This window comes from Crotalus tigris, unplaced genomic scaffold (assembly GCF_016545835.1).
Source record: "Crotalus tigris isolate CLP2741 ecotype Arizona unplaced genomic scaffold, ASM1654583v1 scf7180000024422.1470167, whole genome shotgun sequence".
In the NCBI taxonomy this organism is placed as follows: Eukaryota; Metazoa; Chordata; class Lepidosauria; order Squamata; family Viperidae; genus Crotalus; species Crotalus tigris.
In genome coordinates this window covers 295,173-309,341 of record NW_024100588.1, presented here as the reverse complement: position 1 = coordinate 309,341, position 14,169 = coordinate 295,173, and the positions used below count along the sequence as shown (strand labels likewise).

The 14,169-nt window shown below is 38.8% G+C and overlaps 2 protein-coding genes across 5 annotated transcripts in view; both read left to right on the top strand.

Moving 5' to 3' along the window:
- The window catches only part of LOC120302048 (olfactory receptor 49-like), a 39,969-nt gene extending 33,373 nt beyond the window's left edge, over positions 1–6,596 (top strand). Inside the window, exons 1-3 of one of the 4 annotated variants that reach the window (XM_039329956.1) lie at positions 3,299–3,667; positions 4,719–4,920; positions 5,458–6,596. In XM_039329956.1, the coding sequence (XP_039185890.1) occupies positions 5,469–6,416 (948 nt within the window). In that variant the 5' untranslated portion in view covers positions 3,299–3,667; positions 4,719–4,920; positions 5,458–5,468 and the 3' untranslated portion in view covers positions 6,417–6,596. Of the gene's footprint in view, positions 1–3,298; positions 3,784–4,718; positions 4,921–5,457 lie in introns of those variants that run through there. The other 3 variants (XM_039329954.1, XM_039329955.1, XM_039329953.1) reach the window with 3 other exon arrangements.
- A 2,238-nt stretch (positions 6,597–8,834) lies between these two features.
- Positions 8,835–10,679, top strand: LOC120302061 (olfactory receptor 49-like). The gene has a single exon (XM_039329988.1). It carries the CDS (start codon positions 9,180–9,182, stop codon positions 10,110–10,112), a length of 933 nt encoding a protein of 310 aa, XP_039185922.1. The 5' UTR covers positions 8,835–9,179; the 3' UTR covers positions 10,113–10,679.
- The last annotated feature ends 3,490 nt before the right edge of the window (positions 10,680–14,169 follow it).

Here is a 14,169-nt window from a genome sequence, read left to right as displayed (position 1 = left end):
ACCCAGTGATGTATAAGTGGTTGGGGGTCACCACAACATGGGGAACTGTATTATGGGGTCACGGCATTAGAAAGGTTGAGAACCACTGGTTTACACCTATCTGCATTTAGCAAGCTTCATTTCAGGGTTGCAGAAATTGATGGAAAACTAGTTTATGCATGGATAGTATATAGGAAATTTGATTCATATTTGTAGGTCTAGTAATTTCTTTGCCTTTTTATATGTGGAATATATATATATATATATATATATATATATATATATATATATATATATATATATTTCATTTATATGTTTTCCTTATTTTGGTGTTCAGAACATTCTAATGACATTACTAACTTCTCAATGTATGGCAATAGAAGATTAATTAATTTTCAATGGATTTGCATTTTAGCTATGGACATTTGTGGACTTTTAAATTCATATATTTCATGGACTGTATATGTTTACCTTATTCTGGCATTTCGAATGACCTAACGACATTGCCAACTTCTCAGTGCATGGGAATAGACCAGCACACCAATGTAAGAAATAAAGAATATAAGAAGAGATTTCATCTGAGATCAATGGGAAGCACTGATTGCTTTGGCAAATCACTCCCTTCCTGGACAGCAATTTTGGAGTATGTACACAATAATTTGTTCTGCCTCTAGTTCCGTATCCAGCATGGTAGACCGTTTTTTTATTCTGATTTCTACAAAAAAGAAAGGCTGGCATTTATATCTACTTACAAAAATTAATGAGGTCACTGAATCAGCATGGATTTCATTTCAAGGTGACAGGTTTTGGATTCTATGTGAAGATGTCATCCTAAAAACAAATTGAGTTCCTCAAGAAGCTTCACAAAACTGGCTTCAGTGCTAATGCTTAAGTAGAGAAAGTCAAATTAAAGGGGCAGAAAAAATGACATATATACATTAAGGCCAAAGGGTCTGATTTACAATTAAATCTTTAATGAATTTTGCATTCTTGATAGAATTTACATCTGCTGTCACTGCTTGGATCAGAATGAGAAAATCTGGGATCCAACTTAAACTGCTTGCACCACAACTCACATTTAATGTCATGGGAGACAACTTTTTCACATTCAGGAAGAAAAGCTTTTCAACCATTTTTCAACCATAAATAATTGCAGAGGTTATAATAGATACTATAGGAGTTTTCCCATTCATTATTAAGAAAGTCTGGTGGTTGGTTTTTGTTCTAGTCAAAAATAAATGATGTGAAGACTTTGATGGTTTGATATGCTTATTTTTCTTCTCAATGAAAAAAGGGTAGGAAACTTGATCTTGTATGTTTTCACTATTGTCCTTTTTCATATTGGAAAATTTGTGGATCCAAAGGTCAAAAATGGGGCACGCTATGGATTTGGGGAGGGCTGAAAATATAAGATTTAGATGCAAGAGAATCTTCAGCCTTCCACTACAACCTCAAAGGAGAGAACTGATTTGTATAAATGTCTTCCGATTGCTTCCATTTGAACAAACCTTCCCAGCAAAGAGTAAAGGAAAAAATTGTTAGCTTGCAGCCAAGCCTGCAGGAAGTGCACTGAAGTTGAGTTGCTCCACTCACTGTTTATATATTGCTATAAGGATAACCATAATATTAGACTCCAATAGAGATATTGATATGTTCAAGTGATCTCCTGCATTAAAAAAAATAAGTGTGTCCAATAAAGGGTAATAGAGTATAATTGGTAAATATAGAGTAAAATGGTAAAAAAATTGGCTGTTGCTTCTTTAAAGATGGATTCCTTTAAAATACAACCTATATATTTCATTTTTATAAGTAGTTGATATACTATCGAATATTTCATATACTATTCTTACTATATTGAGCCTGCAGTGTGTGGAAGCAGCCAAAAAGGCTGATACGGTCCTTGGTTGTATAAACAGAGGCATGGAATCAAAATCCCGTGAAATATTAGTATTTCTTTTTAAATCTTGAATAAGGCCACACCTGGAATATTGCCTCCAGTTCTGGCCACCACGTTACAAAAAAGATGTTGAGACTTTTGAAAAAAAATGCAGAGAAGAGCAACTGAGATGATTAAAGGCTTGGAGACAAAAACATGAAGAACAGTTGCAAGAATTGAGTAGGCCAATCTAGAGAAAAGGATTATGGGTGTCATGATAGCAATATTCCATTATTTGATGGACTGATACAAAGAAGAGGGGTCGACTTAATTTCCAAAGTACCAGAAGGCAAGAAAAGAAACAATGGATAGAAACTAATCAAGGAGAGAAGCAACCTGGAATTAAGGAAAAAATTCTAACCAGTGGAACTGTTTGTCTTCGGAGGTTGTAGGTGTTTCACCACTGGAGGTTTTTAAGAAGAGACTGGCCAATTACCTATGAAAAGATATAGGGTCTCCTGAGCAGGGGTTGGACTAGAAGATCTACCATGTTTTCCCCAAAATAAGACCCAGTCTTATATATTTTTTGCCTCCAAAAGAGGCACCAGGTCTTATTTTCAGGGGATGTCTTACTTTAGGATTGCCACAGCCAGGCCTTCAACACCCTGACACCTGCTGCTTGACTTCTTTAGTGGCTGCTTGCTGCTGCTTGTGGCCAGACGCCACATGGCACATAGCGGTGGTGCCGCTGCTGATGGCAGGAGGCCGCGTGGTGCTTTGGGATGGTGCCACTGCTCACAGCAGGAGGCCACATGGTGCTTCGGGCTGGTGTGAGTGGCACCAGCCTGAAGTGCGGTGCGGCCTCCTGCCACCTTACCAGCCATGCAGCTACAAGCAGCCACAGAAGAACTCAGGCAGCGGCAAGATAGGTGTTGGGGCATGGGAGGTCTGGCTGCAGCGGTCCTACGGGTAAGGTAAGTAGGTGTGGGGTGCGTGGGGCAGCTCTACCCTTTCACTCTTGCCCTAGCTTGATTTGTGTCCCTTGCCCCCAAACCAGGGCTTATTTTGGGGGTAGGTCTTACTTTTGGGGAAACACAGTACTAGGTCCCTTTCAGCTCTATTCTCTATTCTGATTATTTTGGAAAATAATAAGTTTGTCAGTGTGTCTCTGTGTGTAATAGAATAATAGAGTTGGAAGGGACCTTGGAGGTCATCTAGTCCAATCCTCTGCTCAAGCAAGAAACCCTATACCATTTCAGACAAATAGTTGTCCAACCTCTTCTTAAAAACCTCTAATGTTCCAGTTACCGTTTGAAAAAGCACCTTTGGGATTATTCTGTTGAAATGACATATCTATTGAACCAACACCAGCCAAAGCACAGGGGAAATTACCTATCCCTATAACATAATGAGATGACACAATTTTTGCACTCTGTGCTTCAAAAACTAACAAACCCTAGGTTGTGGTTTATAAATCACAGCCGTTGATGTGATTTATCACAGATATGAAGGCAGAACGAAACCACAACCAAACTTGGTGTGTGGCATGAGAGAGGGCAAAATAAAGCACCCTACATGAGGAATGTGCACACAATGATTTTCCCTGTCTTTGGGTTTGACATCAATAGAGGAAGAAGTTATAGAGAACCTGATACAGATTCCCCTGCAATGCATTTTATCACTGCTTGAGGAGGTTCTGAGGGAGCTTTGCAAGCCAATCCTGAATACCTCTTACACCACATGCTTCAAAACAATAACAACCTCCATGGTTTATAAGAAGTTACTTCTATGCTCATTGCTGTGAAAAAATATGTATGTATGTATGCAGAAAAATTGTCCTCTGTATATCTGTGACCCAAGAACATTGAGGTTTAATTCTGCTCTGAATATCAACACCGTGACTGCAGAGTTTCAGATTTTTGCAGTAGGTAAAGGCTTTTTAATGTGTGATGTTTAGGATGCGTTTAGAAACAAAACTCAAGCCAATTTTGTTTTACTCCTATAATTCATCATAGGGGAATATGCCCTGCAGAACCCATTAGAACTTACTTCTGAATCAAGTCTCTTTTGATCCTAGTTTATAAGCGTGCAGGTTGTATTTGCCTGGCTGACAAATCTGGATGATGGATATTTTGTCAGAGAGTTAATTAGTCTGAAATTTCCCTGAATAAGCTTTATGTTGAATTCATCTCCCCACTTTACCCTCATGGCAAAATGCTAAGGAGATGTTAACCAGCACAAAGGTGTTGTCCTAGAGTGAACTTCCAAAAGGGACATTTAACAATTAGCAAGTAACCTATTTGCCTTCAGAAGTTCTGGCTGGTCCATCACTGGAGGCTTTTAAAAAGAGGCAGGAGACCCACTTGTGTGGCTTGGTATAGGGTCTCCTGCTTCGGACAGGTTGAACTTAAAGACCTCCAAGGACTCTTCCTACTGTTTTCTTCTGTATTTCTGTATTATCTCTGTTACTATGAATCCTCTTGTAGACCCAAGAAGGGAGGATCATTGGGAAGAAACAAGGGACTGATGAATTTTCTACTGTGTCTACAATGGAGAGACACATAATGTGAACACTTAGCTTTCCAGAGAAGGATCTAATGCTTAGAAAAACGAAAGGAATCATCAGAATAGGACAATCAGCAGTAAGGTGGACAGACTCAGTTCCAGCATGATGAACGTATTATTGGAAGATTTGAAGGACCAGGTTAAAAACAGATCTTCTGTTCAGTAGGAGTTGGAAATGATTTGATAATTAATCTATATTGGACATATTTCCAATTTGGTAATACAGTATTCTTTTTTCTTTTCTTTTATTCCCCATCTTTCTTCCTTATTCAACAATTATCCCAAATTGTGACTGGAGCTGTTGTTGTTCAAGGAAGTTCTGAAAAATTATTCCTCTTCAAGCGAGATTCATCATTTTCTGCTAGTGCAACAGGATAAGTCTTAAACCCAGAGAAGCTGCTAAGCGGTCCAAGTATGTTTTCTGAATGCAGCTGCATTGAGAAGAATGATAGGATCATCTTTTCTTCAGGACTTGAAACATTATCAATTTGAAACACAAGGTTAGTAGCAATAACTACTTTAGCATAGTATTGATAGAAAGCTGTTCAATATTCACTGACCATTATAGAAGATATAAAATTACTGTAAGACTTTTTTTCTCAGAAATACTACATCTGTGCTATAGCAATAGCACTTAGATTATGTACCGCTTCACAGTGCTTTACTGCCCTCTCTAAGCAGAATTTTCTTCTGACAGAAAGAGAAAAATGACTTTTCTCAGGTTAGATGGGAAGAGAGCACTGAACAAATATAAAATAATCAGATACTTTAACCATGGAAAAATAGATTTTTTTCATGACTCCAAGTATGACTTATTTTGGACAGGTGAGAATACAGTGTGGTTTCCTATACTCTCTTAGGATGATGACTACAAGTACCTTGATCCGATTCAAACCATCATTTATTACTTATGTCAGAGACCAACCATTTGATGGTCTACAGAGAATTAAAGCTGGTGAAATTGTGTTCATTTGTAATGGGCAACTGAAACAAAATTGAAGTTGGAATAATCTCTTCTCACTTCACTCTATTTTTAGGAATGAACTAAATGGAAAACAGCACCACAGTGAGGGAATTCATATTGTTAGGGCTGACTAACAACCAACAAATTGCTGTTGGCCTTTTTCTCATCCTGCTTGGGATTTATTTTTTGACATTGATAGGAAACATGTTGATTATTATTATCACATTGGTGAATGCCCAACTCTGTAGTCCAATGTATTTCTTCCTCCGACATGTGGCATGGATAGAGATTGGGTATATAAGTAGCATCATTCCTAAAACACTGGCCAACATAGCCACTGGTAACAAGAGTATCTCTTTAGCTGGTTGCTTTGTACAGATGTTCCTCCATTTTGTTCTTGGCACCACTGAATTCCTTCTACTGGCCACAATGTCTGTTGATCGCTACATAGCCATCTGTAACCCTCTTCACTACACAACCATCATGAATGAACAAATCTGCTCATTATTGGTACTTTGTTGCTGGATTGGGGGTTTGTCACTAATTCTAGTTCCAGCCATTCTTTTCTTTCAAATGCCATTTTGTGGTCCTAACAACATCATCAATCATTTCTTTTGTGACAATGGAGCACTAATCAAACTCTCATGTGTTGAAACCAGTCTCCTAGAACTGATTAATTTTGTGATTGCCACATTCTCTCTGCTTGGGACCTTAAGTGTCAACATTGTGTCTTATGTCAAAATCATTTCCACGATTCTGCGCATCCCATCAACTACAGGGAGGAAGAAGACATTTTCCACCTGTGCATCTCACATGACTGTGGTCTCCATTACTTACAGCAGTTGTGTTTTCATATACATAAGACCCAAAGGCAGCAGCAAATTAGATTACAACAAAATGATGGCCCTTCTCAATACTGTTCTGGCTCCACTTTTGATCCCGTTTATATATTGTTTGAGGAACAGACAAGTGCAGGATGCATTGAGGATTGAACTGAGACAATGGATTGAGTTTTGCAAGAAATTGAAATGATTTGTCATTGATGTGACCTTGAATCAGATTTTAAAGTTCAACTTCTGCTTTCTTAAGTTATAGCATGTGCTGCTTTCAGATGTAATGATCACACACTGAGGTGGTTTACAAGAGGACATGGTAATCAGGAAGCAAAACAACTGATAATCCTCAACAAAATAAAGCACAATATATCAGGAACATGCACACAATATTTTGTTCTGTCTTTGGGTTTGATATCTACAGAGAAACTGACAGAAAATACTTGATAGACGTTTCGTGCAATTTGCAATAGGTTTCTTTGATCCTCGAGAAGTCCCTGTGGGATCTTCACAGTTAGTTTCGAATACATGTTGCACCTTATGCTTTAAAATGGTAACTAGCTTCATTGTTTATAAGAGGCGGCTTCCATGTTCATTGCCCTGAAAATATATGGAAGAAGAAGACAGCAAAACTGCACAGCGGGTACATCTGAGAATGGAGAAAGTGATGCTTCCCAAACATTGAATTAAGGGGTAACATTTTAACAGATGCATTTGCTTTGCCTCTGATTTGTAAGCAAAATCAGCACCATTTCACAATCTAGAAAAATGACTATTACTCACAGAAAATTGCAAGACCATAGCCTAGAGACCATGAACAATTTCTGAATCTGTTTTGTGTATATTGTAACTGGTGAAAATACTGCCTGCCAAATATAAACTAAGGAGAGAAAAAATGATATATATTGTTGCTTTGCCTCTGATTTGTAACATTATTAAAAATATCCTCTATAAAATGCTCTGTTTCTTAGCTGAGAGAGCAAGTGTTGTCAAAAACAAAACAAAACAAAACAAAACCCTCTTTCGTGGTCATGTGTCCAGCATGACTATATGCTGAGGCACACAGAATGCTGCTCCCTTCCTATCAAAGTGGTACCTATTTATCTACTCACATTTCTATGCTTTAGAACTGCTAGGTGGGCAGGAGCTGCAGCAAATTATGGGAGATCAACCTGTTGCACAGCATTCAGGTCTCAAATGTAGGCTGTCAGTTTTCCAGCTAACAAGCTCAGCATCTTTAACTGCTGAGGCATCATGCCCTCTTTCAAAAATATACTTCCCTTCTACTGTCCAATATTCAATAGTGGTGAATATCTGTAGCTCAGGTATAGGATGAGGGTAAAAGTTCATTCTCTGAGCTTGTGGGTTGGTTTCCAAACATTTCATTACCAGGCTAGGTAACATCTTCAGCAGAGTTTAGGGGATGTCAGTGTCAGCATTCTTCTGTTTATAAGGGCTTCAGGTGTGGATGTGTCAAGTGAGGGTCTTGTGGTGGGTCTTGTAATGGGGAGGCTACAGTAGGTCAAGCTCATTGGGAGGTGAACTGCTGATGGAGGGGTGACTTGCATGGGTTGGTTGAGCATTGGTGCTATCTCTGGTTGGCTGTATGACTGATTGAGATTCTGAGGGGTTTGTAGATTGGTTGTAGGTCAATGGTGGGATTCAGCCGGTTCGCACTATTTCGATAGAACCGGTAGCTAAATTTTGTTGAGTTCGGAGAACCGGTTGAACCCATGCAGCTTCTGGAAGTCTGTTCTAGGCCTCAGAAGCCTGGAGGAGGTCTCCCAGGCCTAGACTGGCCCACCAGAAGTGTATTGATGTCATTTTTGGAAGTCCGTTCTAGGCCTTGGAGGCCCAGGGCTGCATCCACACAGAGAACCGGATATTCAGGTATTTGAATCCCACCACTGTTGTAGGTCAATATGTCTATTGATGGAATTGTTTGTGGAGTGCCAGGCTTCGATTGTCCAATATCCCCTGAGGAAAAAAATGATTCTGGAGTAGAACTGTAATCTGAGAAAACATTTCAGACGTGACCCTCTCTAGTTCTTATGAAGATAAGAAAAGGGAGAAACAATATGCATTCAGACTTGCAAGATTCTATTACTACAATCTTTTAATCAAAAGATTGTTAGTGTGATGGAATGTAGTAAGAAGATAGATTTCCAGGTGGGAGGAGTTACATTCCAGAACAGCAAGAGACAACTCAGTCCAGGTATTACATATGAAAGAGGTTGAAGACAGCCCCAATATACTCAGAGAGTATATTGTAGGTGCATATAGTAGTGTTCTGGCAAGATTTTGTCTATAGATGTGACACAATAAAGAACTCAGCTATGAAGAATCACCATTCTTAGCTTTGGATTGGTCAATCAGTTTGATGTCTTTGGTTAACAAGTTTGGTCTACCTTGAAGGACTGACACCTAATTGTTTGAGAAAATTGCCTCAAGTTTTAGAAGAATCAGGTGAACTTTTTTCATAGAGAGAATGAATTCCCTAAAGAACCAGTGGTGCTTGTAAACAAATTAACAAGTTTATCTCTTTAATTAAGATGGGAATTGCTACAGAAGGAACATACAGAAAACCTTCAAGGACATGGGCATAACTTTTGTGATTTACAAAAATGGGAGGATTAATAGAAAAAGAGGAAAGGGTTTGGAGAAGGTATTTCTCCTTCTCATACTGATCTGCATTAGTATTCACTTTGTTTCTCCAATAACACTTTCCTCCTGGTAGCTGAAGACTTTCTGAGTAGCATTTTCTATAATGTAAATTTAATTTTACATTCAATTTAATAATCTCTCAACTATTCTCTGTTTTCAAACTCTTCTTATTGATCACTACAACTTCAAAAGGGATCAAATTATTATTTTTTATTCCAATGTTCTGAAAGAAAGTTTGGACGCATCAGACCTTTTCCATTTTTTTAGAGATTTTGTTCCAGAAATAACCCATAGTGGAATGGCAGAAATATTGAACAAGACAGCTATGGTAACTGAGTTCATTCTTGTAGGCTTCGCCCGCATCCGATGGCTGCAGATTCTCCTCTTTTGGGTCATCCTTCTCACTTACCTTTTGACCATCATGGGAAACCTTCTCATCATCTACATCACTCTGGTTGACCATCGCCTCCATACCCCTATGTACTTTTTCCTCAGGAACTTCTCTGTCTTGGAAATAGGATTTACTTCTTCTGCCATCCCTAAGGCTTTGTTTAACTTGGCCTCAGGCAACAACACCATTTCTCTTGCTGGCTGCTTTTCACAAGCCTTTTTCTATTTTATTTTGGGCACCGCTGAATTCTTTATTCTGTCCACAATGTCCTTTGACCGGTACGTAGCCATCTGCAACCCTCTTCGCTACACAGTCATTATGAACAGCCAATTGTGTACTCAGTTAGTGGTAGGATCTTGGATTATCAGTTTCCTTTATGTCATAACGCCCCTCATTCTATTATTTCGTTTGCCCTTCTGTGGTCCAAATATCATCAATCACTTCTTCTGTGACAATATGCCACTGATCAAACTTGCCTGCATCAACACCCAATTTCTGGAATTGATGGATTTTCTCATGGCCACCTTTACTGTGCTGGGGACTTTGGCTATCACAATAATTTCGTACATTAAAATCATTGCTGCTGTCATGCACATTCCTTCCAGAACTGGAAGGCAAAAGGCTTTCTCCACTTGTGCTTCTCACATTGTGGTAGTTTTCATCACCTACGGGAGCTGCATTTTCATGTATGTCAAGCCCACACGAAGTGGTGGACTGGACCTCAGCAAGACGGTAGGTGTTCTGAACAATGTGGTTTCTCCTTTGCTCAACCCCTTCATTTACAGCCTGAGAAACAAGCAGGTGAAAACAGCTTTGAAGGATGCTTGTGGATGGAGATGAGCATCTTCTAGTCAGGGGAATGAGATATTTGAGAATGAATATAAGGGCATGTACAACATCAAACCGATGACAGCGTGTAGATTCCATACTTCAGTCCTTCAGATGGGAAAGTTAATGAACTAAGAGAAAAGACAGAGAGACTGAGAGAAAGAAAAAAGGACTTTGAAGAATATTTGTTATCCTTTGTTATCCTTGTAGATACTGCTCAATTAATAAAGGGCCTAAAGACTGGGCTCTACCAGTTGGTCTGCGGTTCAAATGGTGGAGTTCCAGTCTGGAGATGGCTGTTGAATTGCTGGCAGACTACACACACACACACACACACACACACACACACACACACACACACACCTTGTTCTCTGCTCTGTATCTGTCCCTCTCTTTTTTTTGGTAATCATATAGCTGTATTTCTCATTATATTCTTTTTCATGGTTTATTTCATTGCTTTGTTACCTTATTCCTGTTTCTTTTCACATTTTTTTTTCATTTCTCCTTTTTACGGTTATAAACCCATCATGGTGAGATAGGGGGCAAATAATTTTAATAAATAAATAAACATTGTATGTACCAGATGAAAAGATTAATTATATGAAAATGTTTACTCAGTCACATTCAGCTGGTGATGACTTTATTTTTTATACAAGTTTTTTTTTTATTATTCAGAATATTAAAATACAAACTTCAAAAAAAGAAGAATAAAATTACAGACAAAACAAAACTAGACAAGGCATTTTTGTTAAGTGCACTTTTTTAAAAAAAAAGACAAGAACACACACACACACACACATATATTGTCTCCCTTAGTTGAATACTAATAGATGTATTACAGCAATAATAGTTCCCCCCCCACGGCAAAATAGACTCACCATTATAAACTTATAAAGTTTCTTTTTCACTTGAAAAACCTGAAAAACATTTTTGTAGCTTAGTGTGGTGAATGAATAAGACATGTGGTGCGTTTGTGATACAGCTTATTTTGGACACGGGCTGAAAAATGAGCTCATTGAATATCTATGTTTCTGAAGTAGAAATTAAGGGTTGATTCAGACGTGTGAAGACCCAGCTTCAGGTCCATTCTCAGCCATGGAAACCATTTGCAGACTTGGGCCAGCTCTCCTCATTTATTTCACCTCCTTCATCTTGCAAGGCTACCATTGAAATGAAGAGAGATCCCATGGAAACTACTGTATCTTAAATTCCTACCAAAATGGCAAGATCTAGATTTTACAAAATGAATTTGTAACATGGCCATTTTGATGATTGTGTTATGTTTTGGTTGATGTTCTCCAAAGTATCTATTAAGGGAAGAACAAAAGATCTTAATATTGCTTCAACTCCCCTCCCGTCTCCAGAATAAGCGAATGTATTCTCGAAGATACATCTAAGAGTTCTCCATTCTGTTCAGTAATTTAAAAGCTATGCCTCCATTTATGTAGTAAGTAAATTAGTATGTCAAAGCTTCATACAAAATGAAAACTAAAATATCTGCAATGACCATTACAGAAGTAAATAAAATGCTGGATAGGGCAAAAAATGGTGTCAGCTACATGGATATCTGCACCACTGTCGAATGTGGTCTTGAGGGAAGGACATCATTGAGTTGGAAAGTTGATCTTAGCATAGGTACGCCCAAATACCACAGACCTGCTTCCCATTTCCTTTTCTTCACTCTCTTCCATTCTATCATTTGCTGTTCCTTATGACATAGAGACAATGTAAGATTGTCTCTATGTCAAGAGACATAGAGACTGGACAATCACCTGTTTGAGATGGTATAGATTCTGCTGCTTGAGTAGGGGGCTGGACCTCCAAAGTCCCTTCCAGCTCTATTCTATTCTATTCTATTCTATTCTATTCTATTCTATTCTATTCTATTCTATTCTATTCTATTCTATTCTATTCTATTCTATTCTATTCTCTAGTCTAGTCTAGTCTAGTCCAGTCCAGTCCAGTCTAGTCTAGTCTAATATTCTGTTTATGGTCAAAGTCATAAGTGTGAAACAATCAGAATGCAATGATTTCTCAAAAATTAACCGTATTTTTTTAATGTTAAAGTGGTGAAATGCAGCAACAATAATAACAACAAAACTCATGTACATTTTCCAAAGGGGAACAAAAAGACATAATTGAAGTATGCTGTGCAAAAAAGTAAATTCAGATAAATTATACTGGCTTAAATAAATCAAAAGGGGAAAAGAACAATTCTTTAACAGAAGAATGATCCATACAATTCTAGCTAACTGCATCAACTTAATTTGGTCCTTAAGGTGCTCATTAAATTGTATAGTATAGTAACATATTTCATTATCTTCACATTTTTGGACATGGAAACTTATAAAAACATAGGTAACAAATTCATATTCTTGGTTACAATGTGAATTCAGTGGTATGACTATGAAAACCATTTGATGACCAGAAAGAAAGGGCTGAAGGTGGACACTAATTTTTTTCAGGAGCTAGATCTTTGGTGCTCAGAGATGGAATAACAAGATGAGACACATTGTGTTATGCAAAGTTTTTTTTTCTTTTTAACTTGAACAGGAAGAGTTTGGCAGAAGGTCACAAAAGGTGATCACATGACCCAGGACACTGCAATCATCATAAATATGTTACTTTTTCAAGTGCCATTGTAACTTGAAAGTTCACTAAATGAACTGTTGTAAATTGATTGATTCTCCTTTGTTGACACCCTGAATGGAGAGTGCTTAACTATGCTTCACTTGATTCTTAACAATTGTTATTCTGTGTTTGTGTTGACCTTCTTATACAATCTCCAGTGCCTGCTTGGACTAGAGCCTGGGTCAGCAACCCACAGCTCCAGAGCCACAGGCAGCTCCCAGCCTCCTCTGCCCTTTGCAGAGAAAGAGACAGAGGCAGAGACAGAGAGAGGCACTCTCTCTCTCTCTCTCTCTTTCTCTCTCTCTCTCTCTCTCTGTGTGTGTGTGTGTGTGTGTGTAAAAAAGAGAGTGGCCTCACTATGTTCTCCAATGAACTGACAAGCTTATTGGTTGGGGCTCCTGCCTTGTCTGCATCTCTGCAGGAAGCAGGAACGGCAGAAGAGACCCAGCCCAATTTCAATGTGTGTCAGCTTGTTGGAGAACAGCTTGAAGCCAGCTTGCCAGGTGAGTAGAAGATCGGAGAGAGGGAGAGAGGGTGGGGAGAGAGAAAGAAAGAAAGAAAGAAGGAAAGAAAGAAAGAGAGAGGGAGAGAAGGAGAGGGGGAGAGAGAGAGGGAGTGAAAGAGAGAAAGAAAAAAAGAGGGAGAGAGGGAGAGAGAGAGGAGAGAAAGAGGGAGAGAAAGAAAGAAAAAGAGAGAGAAAGAGAGAAAGAGAGAGGGAGAGAAAGAGAAAGAGGAAAGATATAAAGAGAGAGAAAGAAAGAGAGAGAGAGGGAGAGAAAGAGAAAGAGAGGGAGAGGGGGGAAAGAGAGAAAGAGAGAAAGAGAGGGGGAGAGGAAAGAGAAAGAGAGAGAAAGAGAGAGGGAGAGAGAGAGAGGGAGAGGGAGAAAGAGAGAGAGGGAGATGAAAGAGAGCTAGAGAGAAAAAGAGATAGAGGAAAGAAAAAGAGATAAAGATAGAGGGGGAGAGGAAAGAAAGAAAGAGAGACAAGGGGAGAGGAAAGAGAGAGAGGGGGAGAGGAAGGAGAGAGAGAGGTAGAGGAAAGAGAGAGAGAGAAAGAGAGAGAGAAGAAAGAGAGAAAGAGAGAGGAAGAGGAAAGAGAGAAAAAGAAAGAGGGAGGGAGAGGAAAGAGAGAGAGAGAGAGAGAGAGAGAGAGAGAGAGAGAGAGAGAACTCATGCATAGCAGCCTCTATTTCTTTTTAATTAAACTCTTCAATCAAGCTCCCCCCCTCGTGCGCGTGCATGTGACCATGCAAGTTTTGCGGCTCCTAGTGTTTTTTTTTCCTCTGGGAAATGGGTCCAAGTGGCTCTTTGAGTGTTTAAGGTTGCAGACCCCTGGACTAGAATATGCTATCATTTTTGAAAAATACACAAATGTAAAAATCTAATTGGACTATTGCAATGTTCTTTACATGGGATCCCCCCTTGAAGACTAACAATA